General features: G+C 35.6%; 1 protein-coding gene across 4 annotated transcripts in view; it reads right to left on the reverse strand.

Moving 5' to 3' along the window:
- NRK (Nik related kinase) overlaps nucleotides 1-19,770 on the reverse strand; it is a 138,114-nt gene that overhangs the window by 41,291 nt on the left and 77,053 nt on the right. For all 4 annotated transcript variants that reach the window (XM_010346392.3, XM_074391550.1, XM_074391548.1 and 1 more), the window contains 7 exons: nucleotides 16,878-17,008; nucleotides 14,890-14,944; nucleotides 10,122-10,200; nucleotides 8,894-9,069; nucleotides 7,148-7,211; nucleotides 5,568-6,723; nucleotides 2,749-2,856 (listed from right to left, as the gene is read on the reverse strand). In XM_010346392.3, the coding sequence (XP_010344694.1) occupies nucleotides 2,749-2,856; nucleotides 5,568-6,723; nucleotides 7,148-7,211; nucleotides 8,894-9,069; nucleotides 10,122-10,200; nucleotides 14,890-14,944; nucleotides 16,878-17,008 (1,769 nt within the window). The remainder of the gene's footprint in view (nucleotides 1-2,748; nucleotides 2,857-5,567; nucleotides 6,724-7,147; nucleotides 7,212-8,893; nucleotides 9,070-10,121; nucleotides 10,201-14,889; nucleotides 14,945-16,877; nucleotides 17,009-19,770) is intronic.

The raw sequence follows: 19,770 nt of genomic DNA on the forward strand, positions 1-19,770 counted from the left end.
TCCTAACAGTCTAACTCATAAAATATGATTTTAATAAATATATACTATTGTATAATTACTTATAACATTAGACTTGTTTAACCATAATTTCTGATGGTATCTTTGATCTTTAGTGTAGGAACAGATTCTGGAGCTCATATAATCAGAATCTTAATTTATTGTTGAGGAATTTGTAGCCCAAAAAGAGAAAATTGACTTTCCTAAGAATTTTATATTAAGTCAAAGGAACATCTAACATCAGAATGCAGGCCTCTCAACTTCTAATTTAATGTTCTTTACATGTTATCACATTTCTTTTTATATCAAGTTTAAACTTCTCACTCAGAATTTAAGTTCAGATTCTTACACACACATCCTTTTAAGTTAACCCTAGATTTTCCAAAGTTGTCACACACACCCACATACATTTCATTAAAATATCTTGAGTCAAAACTGCCCCATGTTTAAGAAAGTAAGAAAGTATTTTTTTCTGCTAGCGTCCATCAATAAGGGAAATTTACTTTCTGCCAACATCGGTAGACAGGGCCGGGGAATGTTGTTTTGCTTCACTTAGTCTCGTATTACCACACTTCTACTCAAAGCAGTTTTAGCTGTTCAAAACATAGGTAATTCTGACATGCAATAAGGCAGTCATACTAGATTCTTTAAAAAGGACATTTCAACATGTTACTTTTTAAGTCTAGCATATTCATGCTGATAAACTCATTTTATACTTTCTAGAAATTAGAGTAGCCTTAGTACAGTATTTTTTCTTTATGAACTGACTTATCAAGGCTATGTCTACATTACAAGAGACAGGTAGGTCAGGGTAAGCATCTGCTGATTTTTTTTTTTTTTTCATTTTCAATTCATATAATTGGGATCATATGACCCAGTCTGGGCTTTTTGGTTTACGAAGTTGATCTTAGGAAGCTTATTGGCACTACTGGAGGCCAAAATTACTTAAAATAGGTAACGATCAAAAATAAAAAAGATGATGCCTAATATAAACTGGCTGTATTTAATTTCAAAACTGTGGAGAGGAAAATGATTAGTAAGAATAGCATATACTAAGATAATGATGCATTTCAAACCAGACATAGCTCATTACATTTCCTGCTTAAGTCATGCTTAAGGCAATAAGTATTACCTGAAAGTATGAGTAAAATCATTCAATAAGGCAAATAAAAAGACATATTGCTTCTTTTAATTAAATAATACAATCTGGCTTATGTTTCTTCTGCCAGTGGTTAGGATTTATAAAACAATACTCTTTGTTATTCACTTCAGAGGACTGTTAGTATTAGGGGGATTGTATTTAAACAGGAGAGTTGTCTACAAAAGACTTCATAGTAGACTCCTGTGAAACATCTTGTGCTGATTAGGAGCAATGACGTTCCTGACCCACCATCAATAAGGCAAGAGTTTGAGTTCTTCAGGCACTCACCTAATCTACTTGATTGTTCAAAAAAATCTACAAAAAGATTGTTTTAGATGGCTGACTGTGTTAGGAACACTGGCTGTGATAATGATGCTACCTTGTCTAGACAAGAAAACCTACAACTCTGGACTCTCCAATATATGCACTAAATAGGATACTACTGATATAGTCATGAAAACAGAAGTCAAGTGGACACTAGGACTAACTTAATTATTCTTATAATTGTAAAAACAAAAAACAAAACAGAATAAAACCCACAGATTAAATGACCCAGACTCTGTCACGAACTACATCCCCGACCAGAGAAAATCAAGGAAAAATATTTGTGTGATTGTGTTACAAACTGAAACTACCAGTATTTTTCATGTACAATATTTTTGCTTAAAGAAAGACTGACAAACTATTATTATTTAGACTATGGGTATTTGGTAGACATTTTATTTTTAATGAATAAAGTAAGCCTGTCAATTTAAAGGGAAAAACTGATGGTATAATTTAGCAATGATAAAATTTGAGATTGCAAAGGAAAATTAGAATTTTCAAACAATCTGCCATAAAGCACTTGACAACTTAATATTCAATAAATTTTATGATGAACTTGATGGTGATATTAACAAATGCTGTTCTTTGATCTTGTATAATGAAACATGTAAATGTCTGGGAAGATCTACATACAAAGTGAACCAATATTTTCCAACTGACCAATGCATGAAGTTAAAAATCATGCATCAGCAAAACATTTATTCACAGCATAAGATAGACCAATGGGTTTTATTATTAACTGAATATACAAAATTTCATCGATATGGTTTCAGATTCCACTTCTCTAGTTTTGGTATATTATTAAATAATTTGTTCAATTATCTAAGCAATCTATGAAAATTCTCCCTCTCCAACTACCTACATGTGAGAAGCCAGCTTTTATTCCTATACTTCAACCAAAACAACATATGCAAACAGATTGAAGATGTGGCGAATCCAGCTGTTTTTCATTAAGCAAGACAGATTTAAGAGACATACAAAAATGTAAAACAATGTCACTCTCTAAAATTTTGTTTTGGAAAAGTACAGTTTTTTTGTTTTCACTAAAAATGTGTTTCTTATGTTAACATGTAATAGTTTCATTACTTTTAAATGAATATATTTTTAAATATTTTTCATTTTTAACTTAATAAGTTAAATACCAAATGACACAATCCATGTAATAAATGAAGTTTTTTGAGATCCTCAATGTTTAAGAGTATAAGGGGACACTGAGATCAAAATTTTAAGAACCACTGTTCTGCGTTCTTACTAATGTCACAGCAACTCATATTGAAAAAATTTACCTCAATTACTTTAGGATTTGAAACGCATGGCTGCAATGGTTCTATTTGGACTTCAGCCTGAATCGAATGAAAGGCTTCATCATTGTCTGATGATTCATCTTCGTTGTCCTTTGAAACAAAAAGGAAAGTAACTATTTTAATTGTCAAAAGGCAAGTGATAGGAACAAATTCATCATCTTAATACATAATTTAAAAGAATAATATTCAAATAATAAAAATGATTTAAACCAGTAGTTTTTAATAGTGTTTAGTTCTGGATCCCTTTCAGAATCTGAGAAATGCTACAGATTGTCCACAGAAAACTGCATATAGACAAACATATTACATATGTTTTCTGATGGATTACTGATCTCCCAAAGTTCATCTACAGGGTCCAGGTTAAGAATCTTTGGCTTAAAGCTTGATTAACTCATAATACCAAACTAACTGTTACGTTTAGCAAGCTATTATAACTTCAAAGTTTGGTCTTCCTGAGCAATGCAAGATTTGTTATATAGTGGTGCAAATATTTCTCCCTAATTGAGCTCTAGGAGTTTAGGAAACTGTTTTCCCCTTTAATCCAATCAATACTATCTCTTCAACTGAAAAATTAATAAAAAATGCATTTTTTGTTTCCTGTTGATTACTTGAAGTAGTCACCTATGTCTCTCAACTCTAATAAAATTTCAGGTATTTCAAAAGATCTGTGACTTTGACTATTTTATCAACAATTTTTTTGCCTTTATATTTTCTTCAGTGACCACATATAAAGATATAAATGTTTGTACAAGAGCCTAGAGTCATGAGATTTGTAACTATTATTTATTGAGGTTTATATATTTTAGAATGGCTTTCCACATACATGTTTAAAAAAATAAATGATAATAAGTGTGTGCCACGCTGGTAACACTGAACCTTTCAGAGATCAATAAAAGACTTACTCATATATATATAAAACCCATTAGATTTAATTGATTACTAGGGTTCATTGAGAATAATCATTAGCATTTTAGACGAGCTAGTTTTTACCAAATGTAATTCTAGACTTAAATCTCTCCCTTCACCATCTAGTTTTTTTCTCTTTATAGTTCCTCCCTTTTTTTTTTCTGAGAGCTAGACATCCATTTTCCCTTTTGAGACTTGCGTCTCTTGCTGCTTCTACCTTTTCTCCTGTTAAACATGTCAACAAATTAGCATTTGTTTAATTGGCTCAATATGCACAAACCCAAAGAATTCCTTATCTAGACACTCAGATAAAATTCGTTTGTAATACTACATCGATTATTATTAGGGAAATAGATGTGGATATCAGGGTTTAAGTTAGTATCATCACAATGATTCCTTTTACTCAAATATGGGTGGAGTATTAGAAAACAACTCCTTCCCTAATCTTATCTAAGCTCATTAATTTGTTATTAAGCCCATAGCTCTTCATTATCAGTTTGGAATCTACAAGATTAAATTCAATAACTCCAGTCAAATCCTATCCACTTTATATTAAAGAATTTTTGAAACAATTACATTTTAGTGACTGTTCCTAGATAAAATGGAGTTTAACATACTGTATTCCACATTTCAAAATGGTACAGATGAAACCACCACTATTACCTTATAAAATTAATCACAGAAGAAGAGAGGGAGAGAAACAAAAATATACCAAGCTTGCAGCACGTTTAGCACGACACTTTAGGTCAGCTTGCTCTCTGGCCTCCTTCTTCAATAGGTGTTTCTGGCCTATTTTCCTAGAATCACGTAGACCTTGTTGCAACATCATCATTCCCCTTAACTGCTCTGTAGATAACAACTTGAACATTATGAAATGTTGTTTTCCCTTTGAGATATTTTTTTCAGGTCTTTCATACCAGTGAAACTACTGTCAATAACCTGGTCTGAAGGACCCCACTGACGTCAACTGGTCTGAAGGACCCCATAAGAAGCTGCCTCACCAAAAAATGCAGTTTCTACATCCTGATGATTTTCAAGGACCATCAACCTTGCCCTGACCAATCAACAACTCCAATTATCCAGCACCTCACCCTCTACAATCCTCTTAAAAATCCCAGCCCAGAACTCCTCCAAAAGATGGATTTGAGGGTCTCCTCCCCACCTCCTAACTCCATGCCCTGCTGATCATTAAACTTTTCCACAGCTGCATCGCTGCTATATGTGTAACAGGTCTGTTACTATGCAGTGGACATATGAACCTGTTGGTCTTATAACAAAGAGAACAATTTGTAAATTGTTTCATGTTCTGTGAGGCCACATAATTGATTTACTATGTAAAATTGGCAGCACATTATTGAAACAAGTCATAAATATGGTAACCATATACAAAATATTTTGGAAACTGCTTTGCCTTCTCATTTTAAACTTGATTTAAACATCCTGTAGTACTATTCACTCTCATAGTATAGTTCAGCATTTTATCGGAAGAAATAATAAACTAACTTAAAGGTTAGAGTAATAAAACCAAATTTTGTTTTGCGCTTGTTTTTTAATGAGTTATCTTTGAAATTTTAAATTATGAAAGTAATTTTTAAAGATCCAAAGTAGTAATTTTAAATGTGCATTTGTTGACCCTTGATTGGTTAAAGGAACAGACAGAAAATTAATAATTAAAGCTATATTTCAGTAGAGATAGTGAAAAATATTTTTCTCATAGTTAGCCACAAGTATCTAAGAATTTCAAGAAAATTTATTTGAAGTACAAATTATTTAGTATATTTTCTGTGGAACATAATGAATATTTCATTTTTTTTTTTTTTCAGAAAAAAATCAGCATGAGCTATCACATTTTCTCTTCATTTCTGACTCAGAGTGAAAATATCAAAAACTCTTACTTTATCAGCTTGTCTCAATTCTTCCTCGTGCTGATTAAAGACATCTTCCCATCTGTGCTGGCGCCTTTGCCTGCGGGCTTCTAAATCTGAAAGCTCAAGCTCTTCAGGTCTCCTTGATGACTTTGCCCTGAACCTCTTTGGTGATAGTTTTTTTGCCAGTGCTTGCCTCAGACTAGAAACTTTTGATTTTTTCTTCCGTGCCTGTTCTGGTTGTGAGTAAAACCTATTTAATGACAGATTTTCCATCAGGATTTGCAAAGGACCAAGTGGCTTTGAGTTATCTGAGTTTGGTGCTCGAAGCAAGTCTCTTGAGAGTCCCTCTATCAGTGCTTGAATTGAGTCAATTGCCTGTGGGGTTTCTAGTGTCCAAGCCTGTGCCTGAGGCGATCCTTCAGTTTGCTCCTCTACCGGAATGAGCACCTGAGTATCCAAATGTAGTGGCAATAGCACATGGTGATTCTGTGATAGCAGGGGCAGGAATAACTGGGCATGTACTCGTAATGACTCAGGTTCCTCTGCCTCAGCCTCTGCCTGTGCAGGCTCAGCAGCCTGTTCCTGTACCTCTGGCTGTTCAGGTGCCTGGTTCTGATCCAGCTCTTGTTCAGGTACCTGGTTGTGCCTCTGCTGTTGTTCAGGCGCCTGGCCCTGCCTTTGTTGTTCAGGTACCTGATCGTGCCCCTGAAATTCCTCTGGTACCTGGTCCAGATCTTGTGGTTCTGATGCCTGGGTCTGAGTCGCCTGCTTTTTGGGTACCTGGGCCTGTACCTGTAGAAGCCTAGGTGTCCTACCCTGTGCCTGTAGTGGCATGAGCACCCGGGCTGCCCTCTGTAGTCGTGGAGGTGCCTTAATCTGCATTTGTAGAGGTCTAGAGGCCTTAGACTTCACCCGAGCCCGTGGTGGCATGAACACCCGAGCTGCCCCTTGTAGTCGTAGGGGTGCTTGAGCCTGCCCCATTAGAGGCCTGGGTGCACTGTCCAGAGCCTGCAGTGGCATGAATACCCTTGCTGCTCCTTGTAGCTGCTGAAGTGCCTGGATCTGTGGTTCTTCTCGATCTGGTAGCCACCTTGGCTGAGAGGGTTCTCCATGCAGAACTCTAAGTGGTCTGCATCTGCTGCTGGTTGGCAGTCTCAGAAGCTCATGAGTGCAAGAGGGTCCTCTAAAATAAACACACAAATGATGGGCATACAATTAGAATTTTTAGTGGAATGCAGCCACTCAGGGCCATTGTTTTTTACTTTAAAAGATGGAAATTTTCTGCAATGAAGATACCTTCAGTAAATCTTTCTGAAATTATTCCCTTAATGTCTGAAATATTCTGAAGGTAACATTTGTATTACTAATGTATTCAATTATTAATGAAATCTGATATCTACTTGATCATTCACTTGCCAGATATTAAGGAGTCTTTGGGCAATAATAAAATATTCTCTTTATATTTTCACTTGATATTTCTTAAAAACAGAGATCTCTTATTTGTTGTATCAGAAAGAATTCTTTCTGAATCAAAGGTAACGGTATGGAATCAACTGCCTTACATAAATTTCTATGATCAAATTATATATGCACTTTGTGGAACGCACCTGAATCTTCTCATGGTGTACTGTTCCTTAATAGCTTCTTCTCTTTCAAAGATCAAAGGTATTCCTTTTTTTAAGAAAGAGAAAAACATAATGCATAAACAGCATATAAGCATGTTATCCACTTTATTCACATTGTTCCCTCTACTTCTCAGGACATGGAGTGAATTACAAGGGTAAGAAGGTAGCCCTTCAAACACACTTGGTTTGTGATGTAGACAATATTCTAATTTCTAGGCCTATTTTAAAGCACAATACAGCTATTGCATGCAGATTAATTTCTCTGAACAGAGAAAAGAAAATTTAGCTATCTGATTTCTGCAATTCTAAAAAAAAGAAAGAAGAGCGAATGGGACAAAGGGAGAATGAGACAAGAGGAACTCCAGATAGTGGTGAGCATTGCTTACAGCTGTGAGCGCTAGATGTAAGGACTTGATGGCTTGAGTTGATATTAATTCTTTTCAATGAGAAGGCAAATTCTTAATTCTGTGTTTTACGCTAAACACATTGAAAAAATTCAGCTTCTTTCCTAACAGCTGTGCCGTTACTACTGAAATATAGAAGCTTACAAACAAAAGAGTTTTCTTTTGAATTTCCTATATTAAAATGTTTAGGGCAACTATATTTATATCTTTAGTGCAACTGTCATATAAATGGAACTTTTCCTGCAGGTAAAATTTTGGAAATTTTCTGCTCTTGTGTCAGTTTGCTGATTGCAACTCTGGAAATTAGCAAATTACCAAGTAGATGTGCAGTTTTCCTGCACCCATTCGAAACTGGCTGGTCTTCTGTGACATTGGTTCAATAACTTTATTATCATAGGTAAATAAATTAATTGTTGCTGCTCCTTATCTCAAAACAGGATACATGTACAGATGTAACAAGCCCCACTGCAATCAATCCCACAGCTGATCTGAGGATGCTTTTTCAAGTTTTCCCTTCTACATTTCATTGTTACTCTCAACTCTGCCTATGGTCCCCAAAACCAAATGTGAAATATGTAACATAACATATAAAGTTAGAACTTCCCAAGTGGCTTCTTCTGTACTTGGTGAAAATCCATCCTTCCATTTTTATTTTAATTTTTGGGGGGCAGGGTCTTTCTCTGTCACCCAGGCTGGAATGCAGTGGCACAATCTAGGGTCACTGCAAAATCCTGCCATTTTAAATAGAAGTTCGCTTTTATTAATAGACAGAAGTTTATGTTTATTTGTATAAATTAGTTCCTTTAATTACATCTTATATTTGGAGTTTAGTACATAAAACTAGCTTTATATGACGCAAATGCTACTTCAAAATTAATTGTCAATAAATGGTTAATTACAAATCTATTTATATCTTGTCAACATGCCAGCTGAAAAAAAAAAAAAAAAAAACAGTAACATATACATTTTGTTACCTTTTATCTTTCATTTATTTTAGTTACTTAAAGTTGGCATATCACAAAATTTTACTGGAGGTTTTCAAGGTCTCTGTAAATATGAATATTTTCCAGGTGTAACTGGCAAGAATTAGTGACTATACACAAAAGCACACAAACACACATACGCACACACACACACACACTCAGGCAAGAGTTAATGATTTAAATAAGAGCACATGCTATATTCTTGGCAAAACTAAATGTCGAAGGCCTCAGAAGTTTTACTTTCAACCTAATTCTTAAACAAATATTATTTTTTCCTGGAAACAATACATGAACAAACTCTGAATATTCATTTTAGTAAAATAAAACGTCACAGATTCTACCTTTTTTCTGTCTTTTTTTAATGATTCCAGTAAGATGCCTTGTTAATGACTCAACAACATGTCGTTCCTTTTTTATATCCCGAACAAATGGGTGCTGAAGCATGTTTGCAGAAGTAGGACGAAACAGAAAATTTTTTACCATACACTTTTCCATGAAATTGTGGAACTTACGGGACCTAAAATAAATAAATCCAAGAGAAAAAAAAAAAAAGTGTTCTCAGTCCTGCCAGACCTCTTCCCACCACCACCCACATGCCTCTCTGAAAATCATAGAGAGAGTTGCCTTTAAGTATCATTGTCTTTACAATTGCCAAACATCCTGCAGTTTGGCAACAGACATTATACAGTGAGCCCATTTAGGCCTCAGAAAAAGAAGCAAAAGTCAATAGCATTTACCATCTAAATTACAGTAGAAATTTCAATGAGTTGACTGTATGTACCTGGTAAAATCTCAAGTGCAAATATGATGATTAAATTGATAATGCGATATATGTAGTCTGAAAGACTAGATTCATCGTCCCACAGCACTTGTACTCTGTATTTTTCATTTGACTATATGCAGTTTTAACTAAAGAAGAATGAATATAATGATCCAAAAAGAGGGTGTTAAAAGTGCCAGGACTAACTAATCTTGAAAAACGACTCGTGAAAATAGATGTGGCCATAAAGACTGAATCCATGGAAAGGGTTAAATTGAATTGCAATGCAGAATGTTAGCAATCAAATAACAGTCACCACTTCTACCAGGGAAAGCAATAGTAACTAATATATGCAAAAGCTTTAGGTACAAGATCAACAAGCTTTAGAGAGAATTCCCAAGTTTAGCTGGCATGTAGTGTCCTGGGAGAGCAAGTCTTCCGCTCTAGGTCTGTGTATGTTTAGTTTAAATGACTAATTAACAGGGCTGCATATAACTGACTGCCTATGTAAGCACCACATATAGTTGCATTAGTTCATCCCATTACTGTGGAAACAATTGAACATGCCCATTAATGGCAGTAGAATAATAGCATCAGAAAATACTATCGAGGATATTACTCATTTATACTTGGCTAGCTACTTATTAATGAAAACTGGTCATTTAAACCTCCCAGTTAAGATATTAGATTTTAGAAAATATTGTCCAACAAGGATGGTGGAGCAGGAGTGACCAAAAGAATTAAAACTTCTTTGCTAACATAAAAATGTCAAGTCAATGTATTTAGGAGATTAAGGTATTCGTCTTTACCATCCGCTGGATTTGACTGTGGGTGCAGATTCCCGCAAAATAACGAAGAGAGCTTCCAAGGGTTGAAGGTTACATAGAGCTGCAAAGGGAAATAGGTAAATTTACAAAAATGGTAAAGAGCACACTCCTCATTCCAGAGGGGTTTCTCAGTAATCTTTCACACATCATGTTTAGTAGCCACTAAGGGACGAATAAATACAAAAGAATGTATTTAGAAAGAAAAGGAAAAGCTTGTTTTAACACAATTTTGCAATATATAAGATTCTCAAGTTTCACTATCACCAGGGAGTATAAATTAATAATAAACTAGAAAACATATTTGAAATGTATAGTTGATAATTTATATCTAGAAAAGTTAGCTGAAAGTGAAACAAGCACACTTCTGTAATTTTGTATTGCAGGTGTTTAGTCATAAAATTGGGATATGTAATTATAGACTGAAAAAGTCAACCAGACTACTATTTAAATGCAATAATATATAAATAACAATGGTTTAGTAGTCTTGAAAGCTGAGAAGAATCTGTTTTGGGAGCTGAGAGTTCTAGAAAAAAAGATAGGTATAGTGCAACTGTTAAGAATACACCACCTAGAGTAAGATCATTTGGGTTCAAATCTAGCTTTACCTTCGTGACTTTGGGCAAATTACTTAACCTATCTGTATCTTGTGTTCTTTTCATCTGAAAAACAGGAAATGTAGCAGGAGGAATCCCTTCAAAGAATTGCTGTGAGGATTAATTAGCAACTTACAAGTAAAAGTGTCTTTACCTCATAAATATATACACTAAATACCCACAAAAAATTTTAAAATAATTTTTAAAATCCCCCCAAAAGTATCTCATACATAGTAGATGCTAAATAAATATCAGCTATTGACATTATAATAAAGATTTTAAACCTATGAAACTTTGAGACTGTGCCAAATTACTGGACCTTTTGTTCTCTGTTTCATACACACAGGCATAAAAAGAAAAGCCCATTCCAATATGTGCTATATAAATTAATTACCTCATTGGTTTGGGAATTTTGTTTTTTTTCTCTAAGTGTTTAAATATGTCTCATTTTACTTATTTCCTCTTTGGGAATTTTGTTTTTTTCTCTAAGTGTTTAAATATGTCTCACTTAACTTATTTCCTCTTGTGTTGTGATTAAACATCCCCAATCAAGAACCATAGTGTCAATTTAATCTAACATTACAAGCGTGTCATTCTTGTGAGAATAACTTGATATTAATGATTCTTGATAGAGCAATCCTTTCTCTCCCAAAATGCATCCTCAGATGCAAACCTAAAGTGACAAACAGGCCTCTCATAGTAGTAGACAAAAACTCCACAGGGTGATTTTACTAGGCCTATACAAAGGGAATTGTTTAAAGGTCAAGCTTTGTTTTCAGTTACACGGTTATAAATTAATAGAAGGTGCATTTTTATAATTGAAGGCAGAATAAGCTCCAAGAACAAAAGATCAGAATCATATTTAACTCTTTTAATTCTTTTACTGTGTCCAATCAGTCTCCAGGTTCTGTCCTTTAAACACATTGTAAGTGAGTTTGTACAATATTAAAAAGTGGTCATTTATTAACGTCTGAGCAACAGTCAGTCCACTGACAACATTTTCAGGGGTCAAGAGCTAGGACACAGACTAGGTAAGTTTTCTTTAAAGGAAAAGTTCACAAAGCAATGGAGCATAGGGTGGGTACAAGAGCTATGTCAACAGCAGCTGTTTATGGTTTCTTATATAGTCTAATTTTAGGAATGTCAGTAACTGCCCCCTCCAATCCATATCTCATAACGTTACCTAAATGTTCATCATTAGAGGCTCATTCCTTGAACTCCCAACCTCAGGTGATCCACCCACCTTGACCTCCAAAGTGCTTGGATTACAGGCGTGAGCCACCATGCCCGGCCTTAAGAGGCTCATTTTTTTTGAAACAGCAAGCCTTCCTTAAAAATCACATTATCTTTTGAAGGGTAGGACACATATTAAACTGAGTTTAGTTTGAATTTGGTTAAATAATGTGGTTTATTCTTAACACATGTTGAGATCTGAGGGAATCTTCCGAATATTGAAGGAATAGGACTCTTGATGGGACAGGGGTAGATTTGAGCCACAATGCATTCAGGTAAAGGTTGACATGAGGTGTGAGAGTGCGACACTGCAAGGAATAGAAGTAGGACTATAAAGAAGCATCATTGACAATATTTAAAATGATCTACAGTATCAAGGAGATTGCAAAAATAAGGGAAAACATGGCCCAGTTTAAGGCAGGTTAACTGGTGTACAGCTTTGCCAAGAAAGGGGAGTCAGGGTGAACTGTTGATCTTATCCTGCTTCTCCTCCAGGAGCAGATTATCTAAAAACCACATCTATTCAAAATTAGCCTATGATACTCTGATGTTTGGATGGTTACTAGAAATGCTCTGGCCTTGGTTTAAAGGTCCCCATATTGTTTGATTTCCTACCCAGAACCTAGGGACTGAAGGAGGTCCTGGTTTGCAAATGTCTAGTTCTCTATTTCTAGAGCCCCTGCAACAGTGGTCCCAAACTTTTTGGCACCAGGGATCAGTTTCGTGGAAGACAGTTTTTCCATAGACCTAGGGTTAGGGGCTTGGTTTGGGAATGAAACTGTTACACGTCAGTACAGCAGGCATGAATTAGATTCTCATAAGAAACGTACCACCTAGATCCCTTGCATCCTCAGTTCACGATAGGGTTCCCACTCCTAGGAGAATCTAATGCTGTTGCTGATCTGACAGGAGGCAGAGCTCAGGTGGTAATGTTTGCTTACTTGCTCGCCACTCACCTCCTGCAGTTTGGCCCAGGGGTTGGGGGCCCATGCCCTATGGCATCCTATCAGGGAGAAGTTATTCTTTCTCTCTCTTTACTTCTCTGGAAAAGATTCACCAAAGGAAGACAATTTTGTTTTCTGGACCTCAAAGGATATTATCAGATAATTGTCACTTTGGAAGGCCATCCCTTCTGAGATAATAATGATCATAACCTGGAGGATTTATGCAGTTAAATAGATGACAATTATTTCCATACAAAATTAATATTCCAGGCAATAAAGAACACCAGCGAAGGAGAAATGTTTTAGTAGGGAGTCCATTTAGAGATACTGTTGACCAAAGTTGTACTATACAAATTACTGATCCAGACAGGACAGCCCTATTTTGTCTTTGTGAATTCCAAATCTCCTGGTCTTCACTTATCTTTTGTAAGAAGCTTGCAATTTGTGTAAACTGTGCAAAATTCCTTCTCTGCACTCCTGTGAGTTTGCTCACCAATACTTTTTTCCCATAACTTAATATTTTGGAATGAAAAAAAGTGAAACAAACAAAGGTGACTCAGGAAGTATAAACCACAAAACATAGAAAGTTGGTTTTCCGAAAAGGCATGCTGAGGAGCACTCAAAAACAATGGGAAAAATATACATGCAGGCATGTATCCTAACCAAACCCATGCATCAATACTAATAGGAAATACTAGTTGCGACTGCTCAATTTAACATTATGTATGTTTCCCAAACAGAAATAATCAAGAGATGATGAGGACTAGTCCACATCCCCTCAGTATCATTTCAATTTTATATATGTGTCATATGTAATCTTTTTACATTTTAATATTTCTTATTATTAATTTTTTATTCACCCAACTAAGGTACTTTGCTAAATTGGGGGCCCTATAATAGAGGCAGAAGCAACATGATCTCCACAGGCGTCCTAGCTTTATCCCAGCCCCTCTTTGATATTCAAAGGGATAGCAGGAATTCTCAAAAATTATGTTATCATTATTTCTATTTCTTGAAATTCCTCTCATTGACCGTGAAACTAAATGCTAAGATATTTCAAACTCATAAACCTTGATGGGTGAACATTTTGCAGATAGAGCATACAAGAACATGGGAATCTACAGGATCTGCTTTGGAGAGGGGAAAGCAAAGCAATCCTCCCCACACCCCACAAGGCATTTTTTTTTCTTCACTTCTCATTCAACAATACCAGAGATACATTGTCATTTACACTTTTGGATTTTAGTTACTGAGGACAGCAACCATACTATGCTCTGGAGGCACACATTAGATGGTTATCCATCATTTACACCCAAGTTCACATTCCATTTTTACTTTCCTATCAGAAAACAGTGCCTTGAGAGAACAGGATGCTAACAGGTCATTTAAATGATGGAGAGGTAGAGAAAACAAGATGACATGGGCACTGAGGCAGCTGAAGGGAGTAAAAGGGGCAGCAAAGGTAAGCTGGATTGACTCCAAAGGAAAAAAAAAATATGTTTACTTCCTGAAATTTCTGAAGATTAGCTCAATTTCAATGAAATGCTAGAGAATTTTCTCAACTATTACAGCCTGAGGCAGTAGCAGTGTGTGACTAAATGTTCTGGAATCTAAATATTCCACCAGGAAATATAGACTGGAATGCCAGCCAGAATCCTTATTCTGGTTGCTCAGGACTGTCAGGACCAAATACTACTGAGAATAAATTGAAACAAAACTCAGTCAATCTAAAATAAGATATTGTAAGAAAGAAAAGCACAAGATGATTTACATACCCACATGTAGCTATTCTGAAGAAAGCATTTGGTAATCACTGAAAAGGTCACCATTAGTAGTTTGGCACATAGTATGACACCTGTCTGGCCAGTCAAAGCTGAATGGTACAAGTGACAATCTCAACTTCTTCCACAGAGAGAGATTTGTACGATTTATATCGTATATTTCCCTAATCTTTAACAAATATCAAACATTTTTACTCACGAGGAGCTCCTTCAGCCATTTCAATAGCAGTAATTCCCACAGACCACACATCACTCTGCAAAGAAAAACATGACAAAAAAATGTCACTTAAAAATAGGCAATTGGTAGTATTTAGAATATCAAAACAATGTTTAGTTGGGGATGTGGATGCCAATGCCAGAGCCATTTTATGGGTTTCCTATAGTAAAGCTTCATTATAGAGTGACATTGTAAGAAGGCATAATCTGAGCTTGCAACCAGCCAGTACCTCACTACACAACAGGTTGATAGGGAATGGGGTTAAATGCAAGGAAAGTTCATCTTGGATGCATCGCTATTATTGCCTTACCTGAAATACCAAAAGAAACTTGCCATAAAGATATTTTATTACATAGACTCACCAGTTGTATCATCTTGGACAAATGTTTTAACTCTCTGTACCTTAATTTCACTCTATGTAAAATAGAGATAATAATAGCATACATTTAGATAGGACTGGTGTGTGTGTGTGTGTGTGTGTGTGTGTGTGTGTGTGTGTGTGTGCGTATTTCAGCAGTTCCTGGAATATACTAAACTAAGGCTAGAACTATAAAGAGTTTCTAGAAAATTATCTTCACTACTATTAACTAACTGTTTAGTACTTTATTTTTTAGCGTGGAAAGGGCACAGGGCTAGAGATACACTGGAAGGCTAAATGACTCCTAAACAGATTTGCTGAATTCTTTTTTTTTTTTTTTTCTTTGTGACAGGGTATCACTCTGTTACCCAGGCTGCGGTTTGGTGGCGTAATCTGGGCTCACTGCAACCTCTGTCTCCTGGGTTCATGCGATTTTCCTGCCTCAGCCTCCTGAGTAGCTGGGATTACAGGTGCCCACCACCAGGCCTGGCTATTTTTTTTTTTTTTTATTTTTAGTAAAGACAGGGTTTCACTATGTTGGCCAGGTTGGCCTCAAACTTCTGACCTCAGATGATCTGCGGCCTCATAGGTTAACTGGATTCTTAGAACCCCAGTTTATAGATTTTTTAGCTTCAGTTGTGATAGTCTAAGCTTAAGATTTCCTTCAATTATATGGTGCTAAAAACTAAAAATAAATAACAAATACAAGTAAAAGTCCTTGGAAGACAGCAAAAAGTATACAACTATAAAGCATTATTTTTTATAAAAAGCCACTTGAAGAACTTTGTGCTTCCATAGTCTTCATAGCTCCTAACAGAGCACTAAACATAATAGGCTCTCAGTAAATAATCATTTTGCAGATCATGCAGAGGGCACTTAAGGAAAGGGAAAAGAGATGAATCTCAATTAATTAACTTCAAGTATTGAGTCCTGGGTTCTACTCAGGGAGACCACAAGTAATTGTTTGGATGACTTATGTGGGGAGTGACATTTTTCCAGTCTATAGCAAATGGAGAATTTTCTTTCCACATCAACTTTTTGAAATATGTACGTGGATGTATATTGTCCAAATTGCAGTTTCAGTGGAAATTTTAATAAATAGCAGGAATTGTTACTTAATTTGTCTATTCTACTGATTTTCTGTGGCTTTGGAGGTGAAACATGCCAAGGATTTTCTCCATTACCCTGAGTAATCAAATTTTCTTTTTTTTTGTCTTTTCTGGAGCTAAGTTACTGTGGGGATTAATAATTGGTTTTACATTTATTCATTTTTAAGTTTACAATGTCTTTTGCCCCTGGAAGTAAAATTTTTATATACATATAAATCCACATTATGTAATATTTTTACCAATACGTTGCAAGCAACATAAACTACATGTTCTGCCTCCAATGCAGGTAATTCTCAATGGTACACTTTGTCCACATTCTTAGAAAGTATTATTTCATGCATATAATCACACCGCTTACTGAAATAGAGGCTAGTATTTCCAACCAGCATGTAATGTTAAAGGAGGAGTTGCCTGCTTTTTATTTTTTGTTTTATCATTGCAAAAAATGTTAATCAAAAATCCTTCCAAATTGTAATTTCCACTGTCTGAATTCTCATACTCACCCTGTAATCATAGGAGCGTCTGGGGTCCTCATCACAGTCAATCACCTCAGGTGCCATCCAGTATGGTGTCCCAATGAAGCTATTCCTTCTTCCATTAGTTCTGCTCACCTGGGCACTCACTCCAAAATCAACTGCCAAAATCATTATATGTCAAAATAATCAATCAGAAAGAAAAAGCTCAATAAGTTATTTCTTTAACTTGGAAAGCTGACACAAAAGCCACAATGGATAACAGATTTTCATTCTAGCCTAGCAAACTTTACCACGAAGTCTACTCCAGGAATACTGGGAATAAGCTTTTGCTGCTATTTATGTTGGAATGAGATTCAGCAGTGCTATTATAAATCTACATTAGGTTTGGCTGAATGTTTACAATGAATATTAAAGATAAAATTCTGTTGGGACACTCTGAACCTCCAAACTGATAACATATGGAGTGTTTGGACCTGGCACCAAGCTGGAGGAAGACCAGAACTATAAGCAAGATCAAAGAAATCTGAAACCTATTAGCAGTTGATCAGGAAGCCTCACACATGATATTAGAAGGCTCTATCACAATGATAAAGAAAAAGGAGTTTTCTGCTAGAATTTAGTTTAAATTCCTACACAGATCTTTTGAAGCAGATGCAGGTATTTATTGTGGTATCTATAGCTTAGCTTAGATTATAAAAGTTCAGTCTTCTATTCATCTGTGGGATACATTATAAGAAAATATTTGGTATGGTATCCTCAGAAACAGAAATAAAAAGGCTAAAGTGGACTGGGGTTATTTATTCCAGAAAAAATAAAACAGGGATGAAAAATGAAGTAGATTTTCTAATTTAGAATGGTTTCCAGGAATCCAGAGGATGGCGAACAAAACTGACTAAAAGCAGCTTCAGGAATTTAGGGAAAGAGAAGAAAAATGAAAAAGAAAACCCTAAGAGTTCAAGGCAGTTTTAAAGGATATAACAAGAATGACAATACCCCCCCAAAAAAAAATGTCCACAATATTTGTGAAGACACCATTGGGTGTTGTACAATGTTTTTATCTAGATTTTTTAAAGAAATAGGCTAAATAATAGCTCAGCATTCTCACTATCCCTGTAAGCCAGCATTAGGGGCCAAGAAATACCTATGAAGGCCATAAGTTTCTATATGGCATATTTCCAGAGGAGAAAATGAAAGGAGAAAAGACTAGAAGACTGATTAATAGAAAAAAAGAAAAAAGAGCAAGAGAAAGAGAATGAAAAGCCAAGATGAGATGAAACCTCAACAATGGCATAATTTAAACCTTCTTTCATGACCTTACAGGCTGGAATATGAAGTTTATTGAACGATTGCAACTGCAATATAATCATTTTTCCATCTCTTTCCCTTCTATCACTTGCTTTGGCTGTCATTAGGTTTGCTTTCTGCAACTTTCTCCTTATACTATGTTGCTTTAAAACAACTATAATCTAAAAAATTTAAAACAAATTGTACAAGACTTAAGTGTAAAATATGTGTGATGAAATTTTATAATGTGTTACTTAAAAATAATGATAGTCTGAGTCATCAAAAACAAATTGTACAGGGATTGCATATAAAGTAAGTCTTATTAAACTCTAATCCAGCAGTAGACGTTCTCTCCTTCAGAGAAAGTACATGAACTTTAGTGCACGGACATTTTTTTTTTTTTTTTTTTGAGACAGAGTTTTGCTCTTGTTACCCAGGCTGGAGTGCAATGGCAAGATCTCGGCTCACTGCAACCTCCGCCTCCTAGGTTCAGGCAATTCTCCCGCCTCAGCCTCCTGAGCAGCTGGGATTACAGGCACGCGCCACCATGCTCAGCTAAAGTGCACGGACATTTTGACAGATATTTCAGTGGCTTTTCTTCCATGTACAATTACTCTTTTGTGTCGCAAATGTTTGCCTTGGCCAGCAACTTGACACAAGTATTTGAGAGTGCTGCTCTATATGCAAACAGCGTTTAGCCTTGTGATAAACTACCTGCCCTGCATATTTAAATGTGAAATGTGTATGCTCTTATTTTTTATATTTTTATTATTTATTCATTTATTATTTAGAGACAAGGTCTGTCTCTGCCACCCAGGCTGGAGTGCAGTGGCACAATCGTAGTTTACTGAAACCTCAAAATCCTAGGCTCAAGTGATCCTCCTGCCTCATTCTCTTGAGTAGCTGGGACCTCAGGTGGACACCACCATGCACAACTAATTAAACATTTTTTTTTTACAGGCAGGGTCTTGCTATGTTGCCCAGACTGGTCTTCAACTCCTGGTCTCAAGTCATCCTCATGCCTTAGCCTCCCAAAATGCTCGGATTATAAGTGTGAGCTACTGTACCTGGCCACTTCTCATATATTTTAAAATTGTGTTTCTAGCTTTGTAGCTTTTAGACAGACACCAAAGAAGTAATACATTCTCTTAAAACTACTTTCACTTATTTCAAGGATAAACAATTACTACCTCATGTTTCCTCCGCAAGTGTTCAGTGAAAAATGTTTTCAATGAATAAACAAAATCTCTACTCTTGTTCTAAGTGTTTAGCAACAAAACGGGAAATATCTTAAGGTCATGTTCAGACACATGTTTACAAAGTGTTGAAAATAATGCAAGTGACTTACCTTCTGTATCAATGAGGTTATCTGCCACTACAATGTACTGACATGATTTTTATGGTATTATTCTGAAAACTATTGATATTTATTTTACACATAAAAGGATAAAACATATTGTCCCCTATGTGCTTAATGCCAAAAAAATTCAGAAAATATGTGTGGTTATTTTCAAATAAATTATACCACTCTGAACTCAGGAATAGAAAGCTAGATACTTCCAGCTTTTTTTGATTTATTATTCTGAATTTGACTTGGATATTTTTGGAACATCAATTCTGATCAATATCATTTCTT

The sequence above is a fragment of the Saimiri boliviensis genome, chromosome X (genome assembly GCF_048565385.1).
Source record: "Saimiri boliviensis isolate mSaiBol1 chromosome X, mSaiBol1.pri, whole genome shotgun sequence".
Lineage (NCBI taxonomy): Eukaryota > Metazoa > Chordata > Mammalia > Primates > Cebidae > Saimiri > Saimiri boliviensis.